This window comes from Saccostrea cucullata, unplaced genomic scaffold (assembly GCF_032062105.1).
Source record: "Saccostrea cucullata isolate Sc308-1 unplaced genomic scaffold, CSIRO_AGI_Scuc_v1 ctg2252, whole genome shotgun sequence".
Classification (NCBI taxonomy): Eukaryota; Metazoa; Mollusca; class Bivalvia; order Ostreida; family Ostreidae; genus Saccostrea; species Saccostrea cuccullata.
The window spans coordinates 151,514-169,564 of record NW_026923728.1 but is presented as its reverse complement, the minus strand read 5'-3'; the positions used below and the strand labels follow the sequence as shown (position 1 = coordinate 169,564).

Below are 18,051 nucleotides of genomic sequence, written 5' to 3'. Positions count from 1 at the left end.
AACTCTGGATTCGCTCTAGCACACCAAGAGCTGACCCCGAGCGAACCCGGTAAAAACCTGGAGCGCACCCAAGGCAAAATTCTGAAAGCAAACACGAAGTCGGCCCCGAGCAAACCCGCAAAGCTAACCCGGGGTCCGCTTCGGGTTCCCTCTGGTGTTAGGTTGTGTCAGGTCGGTACTCTAGAGACGTCACCATATACCGGTGAAGGGTATAATTTACTTGCTACTCAGGGCATTTAGCAGTGCGTGATATCTATCGTGCCAAGGTCTGCCATTATACGGAGCCTCGGTTTTTAAAGCTGGACACCACTAGACGGGTATGTGAACCTTTCGATTCCGCTACACCCGATTGCACTCGAAACTCGTATAGTATTTCTTTCGAGGTCTTACATTTTTTTGCATTTATTCCTTGTTTTTATGTGCATTCCTTATTTGTGAATAATGTATTGACCTGTATTTTTCATGATACTTTTTTCGTGTTTTGGAAAATAATGCGTACAATTTCATATTCTCATCGCTACCGAGTAGAATGGCAAAGTACGATGTACGTCTACATTTGCCTGACCACAACAAAAAATAACTTTAACTCAGTGGCGTAGCATTGTTTTTGAAAGAGGGGGGGGGGCGGCCGGAGAAAACATTTTTTTTACTTATTTACTTACCTGAAAAAGTTTGAAAGTTGGGGAAAAAAGTGGAGGGGGGCAGGCCCTCCTGGCCTCCCTGTTGCTACGCCCCTTTAACTGTTAATAGATCTACTTTTTATGTAGGGGTTGTTGGGATAGCGTTCATGAACGGGAAATATGGCGGACTATGCCTTTTTACGAGTAGTGTTAAGCTTTGTGTTCTCACCGTAAGGACCCGCAACTATTATTTTAAAGTGCTGAGTCTATGAGATCTCAAGCAAAATTGTATGAAGAGGGAGAAAAATCTACATTTTGTTTTCAGAAAAAAACAAAAACAAAATGAGAGAATCAGTAGTTAATGATAAAATTATATGCGATAAAAATGAAATGCACAAGGAAAAAGAAAGTTTCTTTAACAATCTCTATTTAAACAAGCATTCTGAGGGTATTGCATAAGCAATTCATGTCCCCTACCGGGTTCCCCTTTTTCTTCAGGATGTCATTTTATAATAAGCAAAAGTCCAGTCCAAGGTAAAATTGAAAAATTTTCAAGTTGTAAATGCATTAAAACTAATAAAATAATCCACAGTAAGACGAAAATTCAACTCATTTCTCCACCGTCTTTTCCTCGCTTCATATTATTGTCAATCGGCAATCCTCGGCTGACTCCGCTACGCTCCATTCAAACCTCGGATGTGATTGGTGGAGGAATACGCAACAGATCCTTATATTTCTCCCCCGGAAACTGCCTTATCACTCATTTCATATTTCGCTCTGAATAACGTTCTTCGAAAACGTTTCTTAATTTATGCAATTCCTTATCGTAAGCAGGTTTTGATTACACCCTCATGTTAACAGGCTTTGAAAGCAAGAAAAAACTGTTGAGTGTGCCACAAAATAACTCTGATTTCAAATGTATGACATTTGAAAGAAATTCAAATAAGATCACATGACTGAATCAGCAAGATGGTAGATCACCGTTGACGTCCGAGGTTATGTGCGAGGTACGAGTCGTCCGAGGAAGTCCGAGTGTATTATTGTCGACAATCGGAAGTTAGCGCAGTTCGAACCCGATCTTAATTTAGCGATTAGGAAAATATTCAAAATGCCATAATTCTGTCAAAAATCAATGAAGCGAAGCGAAATTCAAACTTGATCTGTAACTCATTAAAATACACTCACATACCAAATTCAGCTCAATATCTGCAAGCGTTTAGAAAAAAAGTGCGGAAAACCAAGTGGGACAGACTGACGGGACCAGACAGACGGACAGACAGACAGACGGACGGACGGACAGACGAACGGACGGACGGACGCAGAGGAAACCTATAGTCCCCCCTACCCTTCGGTTTCACCGGTAGGGGACTAATAACTTAATAAGAATATAAAATAATTATAAATAACATTTTAACATATTCACGACGTATTGTCAATTAACAATCATTATGGTGATTTCCATTCCTACGTCGTTACGATATATCCAGGAGAGCTTGAGATAACAAATCTAGATACAACATAGTCTAAGACATCTCTTTCATACTTGGATAATTTATTTGAAAAAGACGTTAATGGTATCTTAACAACCAAGTTATATGATAAACGTTACGACTTTAACTTTTCTATCGTCAACTTCCCTCACTTATGCAGCAATATACCTACATCACCTTATACGGAGTGTGCATATCTTAGTTGATTCGATACGCAAGAACATGCTCTACGTATGAACAAATTCTAAAAAGAGGTGAATTATTGACAAGCAAGTTGATGAAACAAGAATATAAGTAGTCTCGTATGAAGTCATTTCGTATGATTGATACAGAGACATTGTCATCAAATACAATTTACCACTGAGCCACTGAGCTGACGGCCGCTTTTCATACCAATTGTTAGTCCATTATTTATACACTGAATTGACGACGGATTTTTCCGTTATTTCCCAATCATGAGAATGAGCACACGGCAGGTGTGACTGGTCAGCAGGGGAAGCTCACTCCTCCATGGCACCTGATCCCACTTAAGCTGATGGTCCGTGTTTGCCTTGCTCCTATATTATATTGTTTTATAAACTTTGAGATTTAATACTGTTCGTTATCTCCATATCTTTCCATTAGTCATTTTGTGAACGGTGAAAATAATCAAAAAATGTACTTTAAATATACAAAAGAATCTTTATGTGAGTTTAATAAGTCAAAATAAATGCAAAATTATCGTAAAAGAAATCAAATCAAATAAGAAGAAGTGATAGACTTCTGTTTGAATTGCCCGAAATAGCAGACATAGTGGTAAATAGTTTAAATGAAACCACTCAGTTAATATCTCTTTCTTCAGAACAAAGAAAAAGAAATCATAAATTTTGTTCCTTAAAAAGATAAAGATCGAGCTTTATTAAAGAATCAAAGACCAATATCAGTACTTAATTTTGATTTTAAAAATATTAGCTAAAATTCTCGCAAGTAAAGTTAAAAAAAAATACTGCCTTAAATAGTTGATGTTGATAAAACACGTTACATTGAACATAAATATAAAAGCTATTACAGATTTGATTGACTAGACATTAGACAAGTATTGAGAATATTTCTAGATAGACTTATCTTTTTTGTTGATTTTGAAAAAAGCTTTTGATACAGTTGAATGATTATAATTAGATAAAATTTTAGAAATTTTTGGATTTTGCAAAGCGTTAACTTTCAGTATTCTTTATATCGCTTTTAGTTAAGCATTCAATTCCGGCTATTGTTCAGCCAAGGCAGTGAAAATGTTCATTTAAAACATTAAATATAATAATTCTTTTTACTACAACTTAAGGATACACCAATGGTTTCCACAGGGCAAAATTTAATTTCTTTGTAGTTCTTTCATTAACAAAGATGACATATTAAAAGTATATATCATTGGAAAGTTTGTTAAATTTACTATTGAATGTTCTTAATTTAAATTTTCATTTTTATCTTATTTAAACATTATTCATATTCAACATTTGAGACACATTCTGGCCAGTTTTCAGAGAAATTGGTCAATAAATAAGGGAGCTGAATCCTTTGACATAATACCATCAACTGTCTGATCTTACTTTACAGTAGAGGACAAAAACCCATTACACAACAAAGTCTGCCAAAGCTAGAAATATGTGACATCTTGGAGATTCAGCTTTGGATACTGTCACTTATCCATATTTCCTATGAATATTCACAAGAATGGGAGGTTTCTATTCTTTATTTAGGTGCTTTTAATGAAGTAAAATAGATTCAATTCTGAATCAGAAAGATTTCCCGGCAAAATGGCAAGAGCTTTGCTCCACCTCCTATTTCATGGTCACTGTTGGATCTCCTTCCCTAAATCTAGAGTCCCTGTAGTTTAATAACTAATAGCCTCTGTTTGGCTAGGGAAGAATTCCCCAAGTGGTCACAGTGATTTATTGCTCCTTTCAAAAGCAGGCAGTTACAGAACATATCAGAAGCTTCAATAACGGCAAATTCACATGTGTTAGTGTTTATATTTGAATATTGTTAAATAGTTCGAAAACCATTTGATAATCAGCAAGAATTTTTCATGCATTATAAAGCAGTGATTAGCATTGTTTTCTTAGCCAAAAATCTCAAAATTGACAAAAATCTTGAAAAAAGCCTTTGGTGTATCTTTAAACAATTCAATTATACTTTTTGCAACATTTTTTGGAAACATTTTCAAATTTATTTTTGTTTCTTAAACATTTATATAATTGCGGCGCAATTTAATTCATTTAGTAATTTTAAGAGTATTTTGTGAAAATGAACGACTTCATTTTCACTTTTCATTGCTGCGACATTTTGTAATGTTACTTTCAAAGTGTTCTTAAAACATTCAAATAATGTATAATTGCAATTTTCCTAAAATTGAGTTTGTGAAGAAAAAAAATGTATAGAAAGAATAGTGTTATGAGGAATTGTTATTTTTAATTAAACGATTTTTTTTCTATTTTTGGCTTATTGATTAAACAGACATGTCCCCGTGGAGATCCGGGTTAGAATAGGTCCTCAATACCCCCTTGCTTGTCGTAAAAGGCTACTTAATGGGGCGGTCCTTCGGATGAGACCGTATAAACCGAGGTCCCGTGTCACAGCAGGTGTGGCACGATAAAGATCCCTCCCTGCTCAAAGGCCCTGAGTGCCGAGCATAGGCCTAAATTTGCAGGTCTTCACCGGCAATGGTGATGTCTCCATATCAGTGAAATATTCTGGAGTGGGACGTTAAACAGTATACAATCAATCAATCAATCATAAACAGACATGTATAAAGCTCTTTGATGATATAAAAGATCCGCCAGAAATCAATAAGTGAAAGAATACACAAACAAACAAATTAAAAATAAGTAAATGAAAAAAAAACATATAATAATACTGTTTTTGTCATTTAAATTAAATTTGTGATCCACTCCCAGAATTTAAATCTGAAGCATTAGATAAGGATTGGCACACTTTTTTCGCAACATTTTGAAAATGTTTTAAGAACATTTATAAAAATGTTTTGTGCTAGCTGGGCAGTTACTTATCTGATGATCATATGTGTTTATGTGTTTATGTATCTTTGACCTGTTTTACGGTTATCTTTCAGAATTACCTGGTAAGTAGTCCTGTCCGTTTATGTACCTGTAAACACAAAATCGGTTGTTGGTCCTATATCCAACCCAGAGAAGACAAGTGTGTTTGTCATAACTCAGGCTCCATGGTGGGTTTATCCCTTGTAACTGCTGATTAAGTATCAGTGACAAAAAGTGACCATCCTGGTCAATCATATGTACTGCGTCGGTAAGAGCATCACACACAAGAATGTTTGACATTGCGCCTGTACAAATTCCTTGTGGTAATATTCCTGACGATGGAGGGTGTCCTCTGTAGTAGAAGCGATGTCTTCCTCCACGATCTGTCACCACTACAGCATGGGGCCAGTCAGACACAACAACATCTCCGTTGCGGTTCTCTGTGATGTAGTAAGGATCTCCATACATTGCCTGACCTTTATCGTCGTGTTGTATGGTATGTATGTGTTTTCCTTTGTAATCGTAACGGACTACCTTACCTGTTTGTCGAACATCTCGCAGACCAACCAGCAGTCCAGTGGAGGGGGAGCAGAAGACACAGAGTGGTATCCAATTTTCTGTTTGTTTTATTAGTATAGACTTTGATCTGTTATCTTGTGATAGCTTGATTATGTTCAAATTCCTGTCTATATAAATAAGATCACCTTTAATGTCCACTGTGTGCCCTCCAAACGAAGTACCTATTTCTTCCTGTTGATGAATGTTATCATCCGCTGTGTTGATAAGGACGATATTGTTCCTGTCACTGATCCAGAGTCGGTCTGAAGATTCACGGGAAATGTGTCTTATTTCATCAAGACTTAATACTGTCATAGATTTATGCAATACAGGTGTAAACATCAGCTTCAACACAGAGTCAATTCCTACCTGTCTTTTTTCTGTTTCTGTAAGCTGGATTTCACTCAATAATGTAATCACATCTTTCCTGTTTATTTTCTCAGTCAGAGAGAGTATAAAATGATGGGTAAGAAAAGGATTTTGTTTTGGTTTTGGGACAGTGGTTTTCTTAAGAAATAAGAGAAATTTAATAGGTTTGTATACTGACTGTTCAAATTTATATTCATAGTTTTCTGTTCTATAGATGTGTCTTTTCAATTTACGGATCTGTTTTTCATATATTTGCGGTTTTTGAATCTTTAAACTTTTAATCCTACTTTTCACATCATTATCAATGAGATTCTTCAGTCTACGGGCTTTCACCGACATCTCTGATTGAATGTTGCAGGTGTGAAAAAATTTCAAATCAGTTTTTATTCTTGTCAGATGATGACAGCTGTTGTAGATTATGTCACTTCTCATTTTGTGGATGATTCCTCTGTATTTTCGACGGTTTGTTTCATAGGCTGTACTTAGATCCAGCATTTCGTGTTTTCTGTGTTTATTCAACAGGAATGAAAAAGGTAACATTTTGAGATTTCTGTATACTTTGCATTTAACACAGACAGGGACTTCACATGAAAGACAGTATCTATCATATAATTTGTCTGGATGTCTCTCACAGCTTTCTTGCTTTGTTAGACTTTGGTATTTCTCACGGTACAGCACAAGATCATGGTCTTTGATGTATAAATTAATGTGTCTCTCTTTGCACTGTAGACATAATTCATAATCACAAGTTTTACAGTAGAATTCTGTGTCCCCCTTACACTGAAAACACTGCCGTTGCTTACACTGAGTGCTAAAACTTTTCAATGCCATGTAGTCGAATTTCTAGGTCTCTAAGAAATCAATTTCCTGAAAAGAAATTAAAATGAAAACATTAAAAAAGGAAATATCATTTTCATACAAAATCATCTAATCAAATTGAATATGCCTTCTATGCAGATAAATTATACAAAAACACAAAATAATGTTGACTCTCTCAAGATTTTTTTAGGAAATGAAAGCACTAAGGATCCACATTATGTTGATGTTCGAAATGGGACGTAAGGACTTGGACAGTTAATTGGTATAAAGACGGGGCCATTTTATGATGATAGTGAACCTACCTCTTTGCAAGGGGAGTAATAAATCACACAAATCTTCTTGTAGACATGAATTACATATTATTTCCTGATACATACACACTGTATAAAACAGAAAGCAAGTGTAGAATATTTTTTATTAAACAACTTCTCATTATACACCAATCAGTTAAAGCAGCAATCTTTTCTGTCCGCGTAATCTTGTGCCACAGCTAGCGTCTTCAGCGGAAGACCCTCATGATAAGGTCTTCCGTCTTCAGCGGAAGATTTCTTGTTAAGGTCTTCCGTCTTCAGCGGAAGACCTTCTTGTTATTCTTAAGTTTCTTTTTCACTTTTATTATTAAGGTCTCCCGTCTTCAGCGGAAGACCTTCTTGTTATTCTTCGGTTTCTTTTCATCTTTTTTTCGTACCTATTATTAACTTGCAATTTTTTTCTCTGGTAACCGATGTTTGTAATACCTAGAAAACATAATATTTTTTCAGTTTTCAAGAAACCAATTCCTTTTCTTTTTTTCAAATAGGCCGATAAATCAATCTTTAAAGAGGCAATTTATATGCGCATAAAAATAATTTGCCATCTAAGTGATCCTAAATTTTATTGACACGGTTATTCAGAAATATGAAACTGAAAACTATTTCATTAATTGTTATGGATTCCTGTTACAATGTGCTGGATAAAAAGTAGCTATTCTAGGAATAACAAGTGAAGATTAATAAAGAGCAAGGTTCACTTTTTGCCTCTTTTGGCTCTGTGAAGTTCTGAAAAAAAAATCAGAACTGCTCATTTTTAGTTGAAAATATGTAAAATTTTTCATGGACCATTGATGTCTTCATATCAAATAAAATTGACTTAATTTTTTCCTCTCATCACTGTATTATGACGTCATAGTGTCATTTTCCTAAAATTTCCTTAAATAAAGCTAAAATTCTAAGCCATTTTTTTATATTTTGAACCCCCCCCCCAACGTATGATTTAAATGCTTAACTATATAATGTTAGAACTATTTCAAAAGAAATGGGACGTAGGTCCTTGGTCAGTTAATTGGTATAATGACATGGCTAATGGAGTAATTGAACCTACCTCTTTGAAAGCGGAGCAATTAAGCACACGAATCCCAGGAATTTTTATCAGGAGTGCGGGGGTGGGGGTACGGGTGTCATATCAATTCTCCCCAATATCTAAAAATTTTTCTATAACAAAAAATTATTAATTAGATAAACAAATAAGTATATCATATGAAATAAATACAGATAATATAGGAGTATTGAGCTGTCATTGGTGAATATTGGCATGAGTTCTCTATACAAATATACGGGTGTGCATGTGCATTTATACAGCCAACGAGTGCTGATAATCACCATTATAAGTTCAATAAATCCTTTATAATATAGCTCAAATATCTCACATTGCCTTATATAAATTATTTTAAATTAATAACTTTAATTTAAAACTAGAACTGTTCAAAGGGGACAAAATACCCAGCTTGGGTTTTTCAGAAGTGCTTAATCCTGAATGTTTTATGGATCTAATAGAAGAGAGATGCTGAAGCATTTTTAGTGCAGGTGTAATTGTTCATTATATTTTTTTTTAAAAAGAAACGAAGGTGCAGCCTAATAAAAAAAATAGACAAAAATACGGACCAGACACGAATTATTAACTTTTTCTATCAGTGACCTTGAACTTGCATTAATGAACTTGGTTAAAAGTTATGACACAATCTCAGGTCTTAAGCAATTTTTTGTGCAGTAGTAGATTCAAGATTTTCCATAATAAAGAAAGATATGAACCAGACACAAACTATAAAAAAATTTCTTCCAGTGACCTTGAACTTCCCCAAATGACCTTAACCCAAGCTCATGACACATCCTTAGGACAACCGGAATCTTTGTGTGAAATGAGGACCTGCCAAGTTTATCCCTAAGAAAGATGTGCATCAGACACGTATTATGAGTTTTTCTTCCAGTGACCTTAAACTTCCCCAAATGACCTTAACCTGAGCTCATGACACATCCTTATGTTAGGAGGAATCTTTGCATGAAATGAGAACCTAACAAGTTTATCCATTAGAAAGATAAGGACCAGACAAGAATTATGAATTTTTTCTTCCAGTGACCTTGAACTTCCCCAAATGACCTTGGTCAAGGACATGACACACCATTATGTTAGGAGCAATCATTGATTGAAATTAGAACCTACTAAATTTATCCATAAGAAAGATAGGGACTTGACACGAATTATGAAATTTTTCTTCCAGTGGCCTTGATATATTTCCCAAATTACCTTGTGTCAGGGTCATGAAACATCCTTATGTTATAAGTAATCTTTGTGTGAAATTAAACACAGACCTGAGAATAAAATGATATGGCCCTGATATATTTATTAAATTTTTCTTCCAGTGACCTTGAACTTCCCCAAATGACCTTGTGTCAAGGTCATAACACACCCTTAGGTCATGTGGATTAATTTGGATATTAATAGCCTCATGTGAAGCAGAAAAAGGGACCATAATGTTATGAGAGACATAAATTCGCACCCATGTACACTTACATGGTTTCTTTATTTTTTCATTGTTTTTAATGTGGTACTGTCATGAAACTTGAAATACATGCTCATAAAATGTTACTCTTTGCTATGACAAGAAAAGAAATTTGATTAAACTAAGAGAAAATAAACTGTGTTCCCGGTCTACGACTTTTTGGGACAACCCTTGTACATGCATGTATGTCAAAAAATAAAATAAAAAGGTATAAATAACAAAATATTATTTCTTTGCCGGATATCAACATATATTGATTTGATAGTTTATGCATTTATATCAGATATACTCAAAAATAATCAAAATGGCCTTTTATTCCAAATTCCTATGAACATGATAAATATCAATATTTTAAATAAATTCAGTCAAATACAGTACTATATGTGTGGAAGTTCGCAGTACGCCACGAGCAGTTGGCAGTAAGCTGTCGTACATGGAATTCCTTATGTTTACAATTCTACTTTCGTTTTACTACTGAGGATCTTATCTGTTTTATTTTTATCGGTTTTTGTTAGAGGTCATGTTCATTACAGTAATTTAATATTTACAAGAAAAGAAAGCCTAATTTAAGAATTTTAACAAAATGTTTCAGGAATAGGACAGAAACAATTGTTTGTAAGAAGAGGAAAACTTATAAATGAAATCAGGGTGCTTTCTGTATATGGATAATTTGTACACAATACTACATTCTGTCCAAAAATAGTCTTGCTGTATTAATATGAATATAGACAGATATCATACAATAAAAAACATGTCTCACCAAAGCAAATGAATCAGCGAGTTGGAAAGCTTTCTAAGATATGATCAAGGTTCTATTCTGTGAGATCTAAAAGGCAACCGAATACTTCTTTACACTTGACAACCGCTCATTAGTAATTCTGGAATCTTGAGCCCGATTAAAATTTACTACAATGTAACTGTATGTAATAATGATGTCACTAACAAGACGGATAAAGGGTCACACTTGATTCTATATGAAAGGATTCTTTTTTATCAATTATTCTCCAATACTATCAACATGATCAAGCTCTTACTAGTTGTCACGACACCCTAAGCTTGATCAGTGCGAACACGATTGTTGTTGTTTTTACAATTTTATATGAAAACAAATATGTACAAATATACAAAATGAAAATTAAAGAATAATTTCAAAATGTCTATTTGCGTTCATCTTGGACCACGTTCCAAAGCCGTCCAAGTCCAATCCACGGGTATGTTAAGGAAGCATATAAGTCATTTTTCGGGAAATTTAGACTTTTTAAGGAAAATTAAGTGTTATAATTTACCAAAACCGCTGATTAACGTAAACTATTATTAGCTAATGCATAAAGATAAAAGAATGTTTAACGCAATGACATGCACCCCCACCACGGTATCACGTGACTTCTATTAATAGCGAAATTTTCCTTAATAAAAAAGCTAACAGAACAACAATACCCCGGAGTTTGATAATTTCTTTGAGTAAATAATGTTGTTGAGAAACATCTGTTTTGTCTAAAAAGTGCTGCTAGAATCCAATTGTCCCGTTAGTAAAATAATTATTCCACACATTCGCACGAAATCTTACCCGGTGTTTTGAATTTTTTACATATGAACCCTTATTTTTCAAAAAAAACCATGCTTAACTTTTTATTTCTAAGAAATTCTAATGAAATTCTGAAAGAACCAGGAACGATACCAATTACTCTATTTTTATAGAACTTTCCAACTAATTTAGGAGGCAAACTTTCCATATTTACAAATCTTAAGTTTTGAAATATACAGCTTAGTGTTGTTCTGTTGCAATTTTTTGTCTCAAATGAAAGAGGAAAGGCTGATCGGGCTGGCTGTCTTTGAAAGAGAATAAAATAAATGACAATAATTAAGCATATCCGTTTTATTAACTGAACTCCATATGAATGTCACAAAATATTAACAATATTTGCTGTTTAACTCCATTTTACGTATCTTTGTACATGCCGTAATAGCCAAATTCTCTTTACACGGCATGATCAATTCCCAAGTTACTTGATGTACACATATGACGTCATCGGTGGTAGATTTTAATCAACATGACAGAATACAGCATTACAAAATAAGGGCATTTTATTTTTGTTAATGTTTACAAGTTTCTATTCATTTTTTAGAGTTTAATTACATCTCTAAATACCAATATTACGAAAATTTGTGTTTTAAAATTGACGTCATCTCCCCTACTATGACGTCATAATGTAGCACTGATTAAGTCAGGGTAGAATATTTTGTATGCTTCCTTATCCCCCCTGCGATGATCCTTGCCCATGTCATACGGTACCACGCCCTTGCACTGGATGCCACAACGTCCGCGACGTCCCACGCAATCCAAGGCGTCTTAAGCGTCTACAGTGCTGATTAAATCCAAGAGACCACATTTCCCCACGCACGGTCTCGGCCTAGCGTACCACGCCCTTGTGTAGTCTTCTAGGTTGCCACCGCCGACAGCACCAAACCATCGTGTAACCACACGCATGCATAAATATGTACAGGAACCTTCATCAAATATGCGTAGACATAAAACAGCTTGACCCCTAAAGGACTGCCTTACAACACATTATAAATGCTTACACATAATTATAATTGTTCAACTTGTTCAAACAGTTTTAACTATTATGTATCACACCGTTTCGTACGGCAAAGCAAAATAATGTATTGTTACACTCTCAGTATTAAACTAATATCTTTACTTTACGCTTAATCTCAAGGCATGTGCACGTGATAAAATTACCGTATACAATTCGAACACTTTCTCGTGGATAAAAATAGAATAAGCTAAATTAACATAACACTGCACTACTTTTCAATATAATAAATGTAAATAAATTGCACTTACCTTGATTGGAGATTCAGTTACCACGAATAAAACTACCTAACCCTCCACGGACATGTGAAACTACTTTCACTGGTCAAGGAAAACGTGCGCTACCCAAAACAAACCTGACATTAACTTATATAGCGAGTGGCCCAATATTAAAATCACCTTAGCGTCACAATGGGATTCCTTGCAGGTTAAACGCTAAATACAAATAAGGGTCAACACAGGGCAATACTAATAAAAGAAAAACAAATAAACATATAACAAAATCAACTTCGATTGTGACACTAGTTAACTTTGGCCATTTTGATTGCGGTATATTCATTCACTGTATGTCTCCAACCAAGATATTGAAAGCTCGCGTTGTCAATCTAAGAGCTTATGTATTAAAATACCTGATAATTGTATTAATATAGGCATTTATCTGCCTCTGCTGGGGATCGATGTAAGTAGGAAGCATTGTATATAACGCTACCACATCATCAGTATTAGAACAAAGATACAGTTATTTGACCATTTCCGAATAAGAAACGGATTCAGCGGTGCTATAAATACACGAGGCATTATTTCAAAATCTAACTGTTTTGTCAAGGTAGTTAAATGACTTGTGGAATTAAATATTGTTTCATAAAAATTCAGTCTTTTCTAAAAAGAATTATTTCGAAAGTTAACATAAGTATCCGTTTCACCAGTTACGAATAAGCCGACGAATTCCGTATACCCTAGCGGTGCCCTTTCAATTCAACTCTAAATCATAAAATATACGCCCACAAATTATCCATTGGCATCCCTAAGAAAAGTATTAAATTATTTGCTGAAAATAAGTTATTTGTATTTCCAAAGGATAAAGAGAAACTAGGGGTATTGTGAGCTCACTTTAATGATACCCAAAGCTTTCTATGTGATTATTATGACAAAGTCCATGTTTCGCTCTGGGAGACCCGAAATGAGTGTCAACTCAAAAAGTCAAATTAGAGGTCACATGTACAATTTTAATGGCACAATGTAATAAAAATCTATGAAAATATCATGAAATCTTATTTTTTCTCTGCAGAGTTATGCGTCGCAGTCATTCTGATTTCTTGCATTGTAAAAGTATGCCGATTCTTTCAAGTACGATAACGAAACCGAAGTTGGAACTGACGGCAAAAAATCAAAACTTCACATAATTCAAACACTCATTAATAAACGTTTTTACAATAGGAATCAATATATTTTTACAATTTTAAATGTATTGATACTTAGCTCTTACTAACTACATGTATTAATTATTTTTCGGAAAATATCAAAATTCGGAACTGGCAAAACGACTGTATGGAAATTTTAATGGTGGAAAATTATTTAACGGCGGAAATTTATACATATTCTATCATTCTTATGTTACATATATTACATAATTATTTACATTATATATGCAATTACATATAAATGATTCATATGTATAGAGTAGGGTATATTTTATATTCAGTGTTTGATATTTCGAATTGTTGGTATAGATATTATCACAAATATGTCATTAAAAGATAAAAGATGATTTATGAGGAAAAAGTCGTAGAGGCCCAGGGGTCTATATCTAAGAGGCAAGGGGTAGGGGTAATTTCTTTAAAGATCATACGAAACAATGCTCTGAGCATTTTGGGTTCGATACGGAAATGAGTTATAATGATATATAAATTCCAAAAAATATTAAATTTTGAGGCCGTCATTAGGTGCTACACCTCCAGCATAATACGAAGTGTCTGCAGCTAGTACAAGCCCTAGCAATGCATGGATCCCAAATCCTTATACATGTTAAATTAAACGCATGATTATAAGTAAAAAAAACAGCTAAAAATAACAATTTTGAAAAAAGAAAAATTCATAGAAAAATGATTTCACCTTTGTAATACGAACATTGATTTCCAAATCATATATCTTTGTTTTCATCACTTATACGTCAATATAACAAAATAAAACTGAATTCCCCAGAATAACCCCGTTTTTATTTAAACGAAAATATCACACATGACTAGATAGTGTATCATTGTATCAATTTGAAAGTGTAAAACAATTACATTGACGCGCTGTATGACGAATTGAATGAGGTATCCATTGACAAAGCAGGAAATCTGGAAAGATGTTTTCCTGAGGTTGGGATAGCTATTTACTATTGCTCCTGCTCATTCTAATGAGTTCAGTCTATCGAGTAAGGTTGTTTTCCTGTTAATGAGATCACCCTCAGTTATTGCTCCTGATTATTCTAATAAGCTCAGGGTGTGGATTAAGATGTTCTGCCTACAGTCCAGACGAGGAAGCAATGGGGAGGTCTACGAAAGACTACCCCTATTACCAAAATACGGTAAGTGTATTCTCAATAGTATCTAATTCTGTAGAAGATTTCATTTTCAGCAAAAAATGTTTAAGATAATGTTATATTCAGCTTTAATTGTGCTACTACAACCTATCAATCCAAGTCATAATCTTGCTTTTAAAATCTTGAAATATGTACGGGAACGAGGGGCATTGACGTGGCAAGGTGTCCTTTACGATACTTTTAGTGCCACCAATGTGTTAATAGAATCAATTCATAAAATGTTAAATTTTGGCAGCCGTTTAAATTCTTATTAACAATCATCAACTTATATTGTTATCTATTTAACGGGTTTTATTATCTTTAACATATTTCTTTTTATTTTTTATGAGTAAAAATATATAATTTGAATTTTTATAATCATCTTTTTAAAAAAGCACTTGTATAAATGTTCATGGTATCGAATAGTAAGAATAAGAATCACACAAATTTTGTGTATTCCCGCCTGTTGTAGGGTACTTATTTAGAACAACAACATAATTAAAACACTGAGAAGGAAGTCTAACTGTTTGATGAGTGAAGCTGGTCTGTGTATTGTTAAGAAGTAAAACACAATGCGCCACTATTTCATGTTGCTACATAATTAATTTTTAATTTCATAATAAAAGCGATGTGTTCTACATTCTCACACGTCTTACATAATTGTGATTTACTTTCACATAAATTAGGCTCAGTTTCTTCTGACGAAGGTTACACAATTAATTCCTGGGGATTCACTGCATATTCAAAACGTTTACTGTAGAAAAAAGTTCTCATAAAGAAAAGACATTTACCATTTACACATGTCATAGCCGATTGATTTAGCGAATCTAAAAGTATACCTAAATAACTGCCTTTAGAGACATCATGCCGAATTTGATTTTTATAGGATAATCATTAAAATATTAATGGAAATGAAAGACAATTTGTCGACTTACTGATTTACAGACAGACAAACCGAAAGACGGAGTTATTACAATAGAACCCCAACAGAAACGTCTACGGTGGTGTTATAAGTATTAATTCCTATAAAAGCAATGTAAATGAATTTGAATGGTTTTTCCAGCAATAATAACGTATTCTTCCCAAAAGAAGTGGTAAAATTAAGAAATGAAGTACTTACATGTAAACAGTCATGCTTTGCTGTTTATAAAAGTTTGCACTATATATCGATGTGTTTCTTTATACCAATAACTATATCAAGCATACACTGTATCCTTACTAATAAAGTTTCAAACGATGATCAATTTAAAGAAGGAAGATGAATGCAACAAGATTTTGAAAATCCAAAACCATCAACCAAAATCAAAAAATCATGAGAATGTCTTTGGAAATTTAAAAAAATAACACCACAATTTGTTTGCGGATGTTCCACATTGTGTTTTAAATAAAAAAAAAAAACGCCCTAATTTGATAAGTGAGAAATTGATACCTGTTAATCTTTAATTCACATAAATGATTACCTTCAAATTTTACGTTTGTAGCATTATTTCATTGATTTATTATTCTTGGATGTACAACTAATTTCGAAGCAAAATTAAATCTCTAGGCTCCTTTGACTTTTTTCCCAGTGATTCGTTAACATCCACCATAGAGGGACACTGCATGTAACATAATTTGCCCCGTTTTATTCACACAAAGGCACCATTGTGATAAAATGTTTAATGTTTGTCAAAATTGTCTCCTTTTGAATTCACCCATTTTTCAGAATCGGAGAGAAAAATAACGGGCGCTTAAAGTTCTCTGTATACAGCAGCTTTTTCATTGGTAAAATATAATGCGAGAATATGACTAGGTGACTGTAGAGATATTGAAAATGTTTCTATAAAGATCATTTGTAAATGTTTTACTCGTTACTTTCAGTTGTTAGAGTTCGACAGTATGGAAATAACGTAGCATTAACCATTGATGATATTGACAGAAGGTTTGATAAGGTCACGTGGGAAAGAAACGGAGCGAAAATAGAAACCAACAACCAGAAATTTCACATCATCGTGGATCTGCCAAACGTTGTCTCATTGGTAATTCATGATGTCACAGTCAATGACAGCGCCACCTATCAGTGCATATTGAAGTCTGGAAGTAATATGGAGAGAAGTGAATTTACTTACTCGGTGCGTACAATATCAAAGCTTGTAGTGATATTAATGTAATGACGTCATATACTGTAAACCAAGTATTATACGCGTGCGATAATTATCCGCGAGTTCCGCGAGTAACCTCTGCTCGCGGATATTTATCGTCGCGAACCATTTGCCCTTTTTTCAATACCGATCCCGACGGTTCAACAAGTAATAACGGAAAAAACTTTACTGTTAGTGTACAACATGTACAAGAAGCAGTTCGGAAAAAATAAAAACGAAAGGCAAAATTAATCTAAAACTATTAGTTTTAAAATGATTAAAATGTCAATAATCATTTCAGCTTGTGTTCATTTATTGTTACAGACATTACGGCTAATTATGGCCCAGTCCTGCTCTGTCCAAACCATTTATAATAATTGCCCCTTGGCTATGTAGATTTTAGAAAGCGTCGATTACCCAGTTAGTACAAGGCACTTTTACAATTGAGAGTTTTAAATTGATTTTAATCTCCTAGATTTTTTTCCCGATTTTCGTTTGAGCGTTGTGAAAATGCGTATGAAGTATACTTATGGTAAACATTTTACTCATGCACTTTATGGGCGGATATAAGATTTTAAATGGACGCAATGCACAGAATATCTTAAATAATGCGTAAGCAGACCTCACGCTACCATTTTACCTAGTTTATGGGCGGATATAAAATTTAAATTTGATTCCAAAATACTCGTGGAAATAAAAAAATGTGACCACTCGTTCGCGGAAATAAATCCATTAGTTCTAACGAGTCGCGAATAAAAAATGACGCGTATAATAATTGGTTTACAGTACATGTTTACTTATTATTCATTTTCCCTTCCTTTTAGAATTTTGTCCAATCAAATTAGTTGGACCTGCATTCCAGGTAAGGACAGAATTAACAAGAGCACAAATTCGATCACGGTTGACACATCAACCCATCCTTTCAACGAATTGGCGAAGTCGGAACTCGTCAAATATGACATTATTAGCAGAGTTAAAACAACAAAAAATATCAATAAAGGTATGTTGTTCTTCCATCCTTACTTCTCACAGCAATTGAAGTATAATACACGTTTATTAAAACCATTAA

At 34.0% G+C, this 18,051-nt stretch overlaps 2 protein-coding genes across 6 annotated transcripts in view; one reads left to right on the top strand and one right to left on the bottom strand.

Annotated features, from left to right (window-relative positions):
- LOC134264785 (uncharacterized) overlaps positions 1–7,001 on the bottom strand; it is a 44,047-nt gene extending 37,046 nt beyond the window's left edge. Inside the window, exon 1 of the mRNA XM_062747068.1 lies at positions 5,220–7,001. Within this exon, the coding sequence (XP_062603052.1) occupies positions 5,220–6,897 (1,678 nt within the window). The 5' untranslated portion in view covers positions 6,898–7,001. The remainder of the gene's footprint in view (positions 1–5,219) is intronic.
- LOC134264786 (uncharacterized) overlaps positions 1–18,051 on the top strand; it is a 112,503-nt gene that overhangs the window by 45,321 nt on the left and 49,131 nt on the right. The window contains exons 1-3 of one of the 5 annotated variants that reach the window (XM_062747069.1): positions 14,605–14,868; positions 16,723–16,941; positions 17,807–17,982. The exons of 1 other annotated variant lie outside the window; for it this stretch is intronic. In XM_062747069.1, coding sequence (XP_062603053.1) covers positions 14,736–14,868; positions 16,723–16,941; positions 17,807–17,982 — 528 coding nt within the window. In that variant the 5' untranslated portion in view covers positions 14,605–14,735. Of the gene's footprint in view, positions 1–14,604; positions 14,869–16,722; positions 16,942–17,806; positions 17,983–18,051 lie in introns of those variants that run through there. 3 more of the 5 variants (XM_062747070.1, XM_062747071.1, XM_062747073.1) reach the window with 3 other exon arrangements.